This window comes from Nicotiana sylvestris, chromosome 10 (assembly GCF_000393655.2).
Source record: "Nicotiana sylvestris chromosome 10, ASM39365v2, whole genome shotgun sequence".
Lineage (NCBI taxonomy): Eukaryota > Viridiplantae > Streptophyta > Magnoliopsida > Solanales > Solanaceae > Nicotiana > Nicotiana sylvestris.
In genome coordinates this window covers 92,128,633-92,136,664 of record NC_091066.1, presented here as the reverse complement: position 1 = coordinate 92,136,664, position 8,032 = coordinate 92,128,633, and the positions used below count along the sequence as shown (strand labels likewise).

The 8,032-nt window shown below is 42.5% G+C and overlaps 2 protein-coding genes across 2 annotated transcripts; both read right to left on the bottom strand.

The window, feature by feature from the left end:
* Nucleotides 1–2,451: 2,451 nt before the first annotated feature.
* On the bottom strand, nucleotides 2,452–3,115 carry LOC138879680 (uncharacterized). The gene is made up of 2 exons (XM_070159302.1): nucleotides 2,867–3,115; nucleotides 2,452–2,607 (listed from the first exon to the last, which is right to left on the bottom strand). Exons 1-2 carry the CDS (start codon nucleotides 3,113–3,115, stop codon nucleotides 2,452–2,454), a joined length of 405 nt encoding a protein of 134 aa, XP_070015403.1.
* Nucleotides 3,116–6,231: 3,116 nt separating this feature from the next.
* On the bottom strand, nucleotides 6,232–7,029 carry LOC138879679 (uncharacterized). Its single transcript, XM_070159301.1, has 2 exons — nucleotides 6,730–7,029; nucleotides 6,232–6,681 (listed from the first exon to the last, which is right to left on the bottom strand). The coding sequence occupies exons 1-2, from the start codon at nucleotides 7,027–7,029 to the stop codon at nucleotides 6,232–6,234; spliced, it is 750 nt and encodes a 249-aa protein (XP_070015402.1).
* Nucleotides 7,030–8,032: the final 1,003 nt, after the last annotated feature.

Here is an 8,032-nt window from a genome sequence, read left to right as displayed (position 1 = left end):
CAGCTCTGATTTCATCTCAACAACATCTTTATGGAGTTGAGTCATATATCCAACTTCGCCTCTTTCGACCCTCTCAAGTCGCACTTCAAAGTTCTTGAGTCGATCTTCATAGGATTGATGTTTTTGTTGAAGAACGCTTACTAAGGCTTGGATAGGGGCCAGTTCTTGCCTGATGATGGCTGGGAGTTCCTTTGTCAGTCTTTCTACCTTGGAATTGGCATGTTGGTCTAGTAAACCCAGCTTTGATAGAGCTGGTAAAGCAGCAAATGGTTGTGTAATGGTTTGCTTAGGAGTGGATGTGGAGGTAACTCGTGCGGAGGGAGTGTCAGGTAATGAGGGAGTAGCAGGTGCTGCTAAGTCTGGAGGAGGAGTGAGTGATGGCTCTGTTGGACCATCGATCACTGTATCTGCAGTAGTCTTTATCCGGGTGATGTTGATATCCTGAAGAGCTTTTCCTATGAGATCATTTTTGGGGATAGGAGGAACCGTTACAACATTACATAAGACATAGAAAAGGGAGTGAAGTTGCTGTCTGGTTCGCCCGGATCCCAATCTCACGGTATATAATCTCTCCCACATCAACCTTGATGCCCGTCATGATGCATTAAATGAGTATTGCCTTCTCGATGCTTATATCTGTTTCATTTATTGAGGTCATTAGTCAGAAACAGACAAAACTCAGCCAGTACCGACATTATTAGGTAAAATCCCTCTTGTAGATCTTTTGTTTAGGTGCAATCCAGGGCGGAATTCCCTTGGCTATGATAGAAGCTACCCAAGCACGCTCAGATTCCTTGTTTTTAATCTTTTTGTCATATTCTGCAGTGCATGGCTCCCACTCCTCAAAGTATACATCATTGATTGATCCTGCATCACAAAGGACTTCAACTCCATGGACTAAAATAGAGTCCAGGAACCTATGGTTTCTCTTTTGTTTAGCGTTCCTGGATGCAGCATAGGCAGCTTAGAATTCCCGCATGAGTGTCTCATTGTACTCTCCCGGGACCTAACTAAATGACTCCCACCCTCTTTTTGATATTTTCTAGTACATGAGGGTAATGTTCTTTTAAACCGTTCAAGTTGAGCTGCTTTTCTTCCAGGATTTTTCTCTTTTCTAAGCTCTCCCTGTACAGGGTCCGAGAGCTAGAAACCCCAAACCTGAGAACTTCCATATTTTTCCGGCGTGCTTCAGTATGGAGATCAACAGGTGGCACAAGATCGGTTTGTGCTTCCTCCTCTTCTGACTGGGAGGAATACTCCGTTGTCCTTATGGCTGTGTCGGGTCGGGAGCATTTGGATTGCTGTGTTTGTTGGCTTAGAGCAGCAGCTCGTTTGTTTCCCCGAGCGGGAGGTGATCTCAATGAGAGAGACTTCTTTGGTGCCATTTAGGTCAATGAAATAGTGGGCGAGTGGTTGATACAGCATGGGAAACATATTGAGAGAGTTTGAAAAAACCAAGAGCCTTTTGCGATGAGTTATGCGATCGCATAATAGGTATGTGAACCACAAACCCATCGTACAATAAAATCGTTTAGAAGCCAAAGCAAGTATGCGATTGTGAAAAGGACCGCAACACAGGCTATGCAACCGCAGAGTGGTCACATTTTTGCTCACCAGATGGGGAATATTTCTGCCTCAGTACGCGACAATTCTGCGGTCCACAAAATGAGTTTGCGATCGCAAACTCGTCTGCAAAAGTCCTTCTCAACAGGCCACCTAGGGCACCAATATATGACGATTCTGCGGACTGCGAACCCGTTATGTGGACCACAGATATAGTCTCCCTCAATCAAAAGATAGACCCTTTACATACAGATTCTCTACACTCAATCTCAGATCTTGCACACTCATTCCATGGAAAAATTACCCAACCCCCTGGTCTGCACTCCTACCATGAATATTAGGTCTCTCAACCTAGTTTACCCCTAGCATTAGTGTGCCCCCAAACAAAAAAAATTTGAGTCATTTGGGCACACATCGATCCCCACGGCAAATCATTGAGAAGAAGGGGAAAGAAAGGGGTGCAAACACATGACCTTATTCAACGCATTTAGAAAGAGAGGGAGGAAAATTACATACCAGATGTCTAAGAAAGTGAAGAAATTGTTCTGAGATGTGAACTAGGTGAGTGCTTCTGCAACTCCGATCCCCCCCCCCTTCTGATTTTGTGTGTTTAAACTTTTCTTGTTCTTCTCTATTTTTTTGTGTTTTTGGATTTTGTTAGTATTGTGCGGTGCTTGTGTGTGAGTGAGAGTGAGGATGTGTGAATGACATGCGAAAGGATTAGGGTTTAGGTTTTGCGGCGGACAGGTGGACCGCATAATACATTATGTAGTCACATATGTGTTATGCGATGAGTTAGTGGCTGGGTCGCTCAACTTCATTTCGCAATGCATTCTGCGGTCACATAACTATTATGCAGGCCGTAGAAATATAAATCCCACCACATTTTTAAATAGCAAATTTGCATTTTTTTCTGACTGTGTCTGCGACCACTATGCAGTCTGCATAGCCATTATGCAACCGCATAGTTTCCGTAGACCACGAGTCCTTCTTTTCTTTATTCTCCTCGGTCCTTGCACCCTGTTTCATTGTATTTTGAACTACCTGCATTCTAACACACAAGTCAAACTCTCAACACTAACAACTAAACCTACAGAAATTAAAAATCTAACAAAAGATTGTTACAACACATGGGTTGCCTCCCAAAAAGCGCTTGATTTAACATCGCGACATGACGATGTTGACCCTATTTTGGGCTACTCAGTGGTGGGTGCTGGTGTAGGACTATCCTTGAGAGTAATTGTTCTGTCAAATGACTTTCTCTAGTGGTACCGAGGTAATGCTTGACCCGTTGGCCCTTTACTTTGAAAGTTCGAGTTCCATCCTCTGACTCCAATTCAATAGCACCATAGGGGGACACATTCACAACTTTGAACGGGCTAGACCATGTGGAATTGAGCTTGTCCGAAAATAACTTGAGTTTTGGGTTGAAGAGTAAGACCAAGTCTCCGGATTTGAATTCCTGCTTCAAAATCTTCTTGTCACGAACAAATTTCATTCTCTCCTTATACATGGCTGCACTATCATAGGCATGAAGATGGAATTCTTCCATCTAATTGAGTTGTGTCATTCTTAGGTTAGTAGCTTCGGCCCAATCAAGATTTAACTTTTTCAATGCCCACATGGCTTTGTGTTCAAGCTCCACTGGCAAGTGACACGCCTTACCAAAAACCAACCAGTACGGTGAGGTGCCAATAGGAGTCTTAAATGGTGTGCGATATGCCCATAACACATCATCTAGCTTCCTTGACCAGGAAGTCCTGTTTGCATTAACTGTTTTTGCTAGGATGTTTTTGATCTTCCTGTTGGAAACTTCAACTTGGCCACTCGACTGAGGATGATAAGGTGTGACCACTTTGTGCTTGACTTCGTACTTTTCAAGCAGCCCGGTGAAGGACTTGTTGCAAAAGTGAGAACCACCATCGCTAAGGATGGCCCTGGGGGTACCAAATCGCGTGAATATGTTCTTTTTCAAGAAAGTGGTCACACTCCTTGCCTCATTGTTGGGCAAGGAGATTGCCTTGACCCATTTGGAGACATAGTCCATAGCCACCAAGATATATGTTATGCCATAAGATCTCACGAAGGAACCCATGAAATCTACCCCCCACACATCAAAGATCTTGACCCCCATTACAAAGTTCATAGGCATCTCATGTCTTTTAGAAATTGACCGTTATCTTTGACATTAATCACATGCCTTGACCATTTGATTTGAGTCTTGGTAGATCAATGGCCAATAATAGCCACATTCAAGCACTTTTGTCGTAGTACGATTTCCTCCATGATGGCCCCCAATCGGGGAGTCATGGCATGCCTTAAGAATTGACATTACCTCATCTTCCGGAACACATCGCCGAATGATGTTGTCGACACAAATAGTGAACAGAAAGGGTTCCTCCCAATAGTATTGCCTACACTCCCGCAAGAACTTTTTCTTTTGATAAGCTTCCAATCCGTTGGGAACAAGGTCACTAACCAAAAAGTTAGCGATGTCAGCATACCAAGGAGCGAATGTGCTAGACAATGCCAATATGTGCTCATCTGGGAAGGCATCATTAATTTCAAGGTCTTCTTTTTGTCTCCCTGTCTCTTCAAGCCTAGATAGGTGATCCGCAACTTGATTTTCTATCCCTCTGCGATCCTTGACTTCAAAGTCAAACTCTTGCAATAAAAGAACCCACCTAATCAATCTTGGTTTAGCATCTTTCTTTGCCATAAGATAGCGGAGAGAAGCATGATCGGTGTAAACTATCACTTTGGATCCCAACAAATAGGCCCGGAATTTTTCAAAAGCATAGACAATGGCAAACAACTCTTGCTCAGTCACAGCGTAATTCATTTGTGATCCATTTGAGTGTCTTACTTGAATAGTAGACAGGATGAAGGATCTTGTTATACCGTTGACCAAATACCACCCCAATAGCTACACCACTGGCGTCACACATGAGTTCAAATGGAAGGGACCAATCAGGTGTGACAATAATAGGTTCCGTGGTGAGATTTTCTTTCAATTCCTCAAAAGCTTTGAGACACTTCTCATCAAACACAAACTTTGCATCTTTTTCATGGATCTTGCATATGGGATTTGCAATTTTGGAGAAGTCCTTGATAAAATGCCTATAGAAATTGTCATGCCCCAAAAAGCTTCGAACACCTTTTATTGAAGTGGGTGGAGGAAGCTTGGAAATGATTTCAATCTTTGCCCGATCAACCTCTATGCCTTGTTTGGAAATTTTGTGGCCCAAAACAATGCCCTCGTCCACCATGAAGTGGCACTTTTCCTAGTTTAGCAAAAGGTTGGTTTTTTCACATCTTTTGAGCACTTGTCTCAGGTTGTCAAGGCAATGCTCAAAGGAGTCACCCACTATAGAGAAGTCACCCATAAACACCTCTAGGAAATCTTCCACCATGTTTGAGAATATTGACATCATGCACCGTTGAAAGGTAGTCGGGGCATTGCATAGCCCAAATGGCATACGGCTAAAGGCAATGGTCCCATACGGGCATATGAATGTTGTTTTATCTTGATCTTCTAAGGCGATGTTGATTTGGTTATAGCCGGAATACCCATCCAAGAAGCAATAGAATGACCTTCCCGCTAGCCGATCAAGCATTTGATCAATAAAAGGCATAGGGAAATGGTCCTTGCAAGTAGCACTATTTAGCTTTCGGTAGTCCATGCAAACTATCCACCCGGTCACTGTTCTCATTGGGATGAGCTCATTTTTGTCGTTTTGAATCATGGTCATGCCTTCTTTCTTTGGCACACATTGCATCAGACTCACCTAAGAACTATCGGCAATGGGGTAGACTACTCTGGCATCTAACCATTTGATGATTTCTTTCTTTACCACCTCTTGCATGGAAGGGTTTAACCTTCTTTGATGCTCCATGCTTGGTTTGCTCTCTTGCTATAATTGTGTCTTGTGCTCACAAATTCCAGTGGGAATACCTCGGATGTCCGCAATTGTCCACCAAATGGCTTGTATGTGCTTCCTCAGGACATTCAACAAGTGTTCTACCTACACATCATTCAACAAAGAAGAAACAATTACTGGTAGAGTTTCATTAGAGCAAAGGAATTTATACCTTAAGTGCGGTGGAAGTGGCTTGAGCTCAAGTTGTGGCCTCTCAATAATTGAAGGCTTGGGGGAGGAATGTCTCTATTCTCTAAGTCAAGAGAAAGTTTCTTTGGTGCATAAGTGTAGGACCTAAGTCCTTCTAATGCATTCACCGATTCCATGTACCCCTCCATCTCTTCACCATCAAAGTTCACCAAAATAGCCGCCAACGCCTCACCAAGGCATTTTTCTTCCATCTTCATCTCGATTGCATCTTCTACCTCATCGACAACATTAATGAACAAGATGCTTTCATATGCATGTGGCAACTTCATACCCTTACTCGCTTGAAAGGTAACCTCTTCGTCATTGACTCGGAACTTGATCTCGTTTCATTTCGAATCCATAAGTTCTCTTCCGGTAGCAAGGAATGGTCTTCCTAAGATGATAGGGATTTCTTTATCAACAGCACAATCGAGGATCACAAAATCGGTGGAAAGGAGGAACTTCCCCACTTTCACAAAAACATCATCAACAATACCCACCGGTCTCTCTATTGAATGATCGGTCATTTGCAACCTCATACTTATAGGCCTCGGCATACCTAACCCTGTTGCTTGTAAATAGCAAGAGGCATTAAGTTTATTCTAGCCCCATTATCACAAAGAGCTCTTGTAAAATTACATAACCCAATAGTGCATGGAATGGTGAAAGCTCCCGGGCCTTCTTTCTTTTGCACGGTGGTCGTTGCAATGATGTAACTAAACTGGCGAGTCACATTCACCACTTCATTCTTGGTGGTTTTCTTCTTGATGATCAAGTCTTTCAAATACTTAGCAAAACCCGACATCTCTTGAAATGCTTCCACAAATGGACTATTCACCAATAATTGCTTGAGAATGTCATAGAACTTCTCGAGTTTGCTATCATCAACCTTCCTAGCAAGTATTTGAGGAAAAGGAAGAGGAGGTCTAGGAATTGGTGCTAGAGTTTTTGGTATCTCTTCCACCTTTTCCTTAACCTCTTCCCGATTCACTTCTTGAATTTTCACCTCCTATGGGAATTTTTCAGCTTCAACAACAATTGGAACCTCAACTCATACCTCAACTTCTTGTTCAAAATCTTCCACTTCGACTGCTTGTTCATTCTCTCCTTGAAGTATTTTCCCACTCCGAGTTATGATTGACATACAATGAGAAGTTGGACCGCTCCCACTACCTTTTGGGTTTAAAATTGTTTCACTTGGGGGTGTGCCTTTTTGCTTCGGATTTTTCTCTCTTGAGAGATCCCTCATTTGCATTTCCAACTTTTGAATAGATGCGGTATGAGAACCTACAAGCTCTGTCATATTCTTCATTGAAGTGTTGGATCTTTCTTGATTTTGCAATACTTGTTCAAGCATATTTTCCAACATGGAATCACTTGAAGAACTTTCCTTCCAATGCGGAGAGTTGGAATATTGCCCCTTTGGTGAAACATAGGGGTTTGAACCCCTCGATTTGAAAAGTTGTTGTTACTCCAATTCCCTTGATTTGAACTACTTTGGTCATTTCGCCACTGTTTGTTGCCTTGCCCTTGCGGGTTAGGCCTCCATTGGTTTTGTTGTCCTGAACCTTGGTAGGGTTGCCTTTGATAACCTCATTGAGAGTTGTTGACATAATTTGCTTCCGCATAATCCTCATTTGATGTGGGTTGAACATCTTCCACTACGTTCACCTTTTTTGTTTGGCTTTCAGTGAACACCTTCGTCAACACATTGACGTTGGTGGAAAGCCCGACAATTACTTGTTCTCTTTCATGGTTCTCCTTAATCATGTTGATCAAGGAAGGAGTACCATATGCAATTCCACCCGTGGTGTTCTCTGAGTGCCAAGCTTGGTTATGTTTTGCCATTTTGTCAAGGATTTGTATGATCCTCGCAAATGTTTTATCCATAAAAGATCCATCAACTGCATTTTTGGCTATATATTGATTCATAGGATCCAAGATCATGTAAAATTTCTCCAACAAGATAGTATCCGAAAAACCATAGTTCGACGACATCACTAAATATAGCTTGAATCGATCCCATGCCTCATGTAGGCGTTCTCCCAGTAATTGCTTGAATTTTTTTTATCCCGGAGCTCAGACTTCTTGCTTTGGGGGAACCATTTAGCTAGGAAAGCTCGAACGAGTTCAGGCCAAGAATGAATGGAATTAGGTTGTAGATTTTGGATCCATTTCCTTACCTCCCCAGCAACGACGCCAAAATTTGATACGCTTAAATTACACTTAAACAAATAGTGTAAGGTGGTCGATGTTAAATATAATAACCCAACAAGGTTGGGGTTGAATCCCATAGGGAATAGGTGTGAAAAGGTTACTTGAATAGTGTGAAACTTCACTTAAGTCGTAATTCTGCTCCT

Coding starts and splice junctions, on each gene's coding strand:
- LOC138879680 (XM_070159302.1), bottom strand. CDS start 3,115: ATGGAAGAATTCCATCTTCATGCCTATGATAGTGCAGCCATGTATAAG. Junction 2,608..2,866: donor ATGGAACTCGAACTTTCAAA/GTAAAGGGCCAA, acceptor GTTAGAATGCAG/GTAGTTCAAAATACAATGAA.
- LOC138879679 (XM_070159301.1), bottom strand. CDS start 7,029: ATGCTTGAACAAGTATTGCAAAATCAAGAAAGATCCAACACTTCAATG. Junction 6,682..6,729: donor ATTTTGAACAAGAAGTTGAG/GTATGAGTTGAG, acceptor AAATTCCCATAG/GAGGTGAAAATTCAAGAAGT.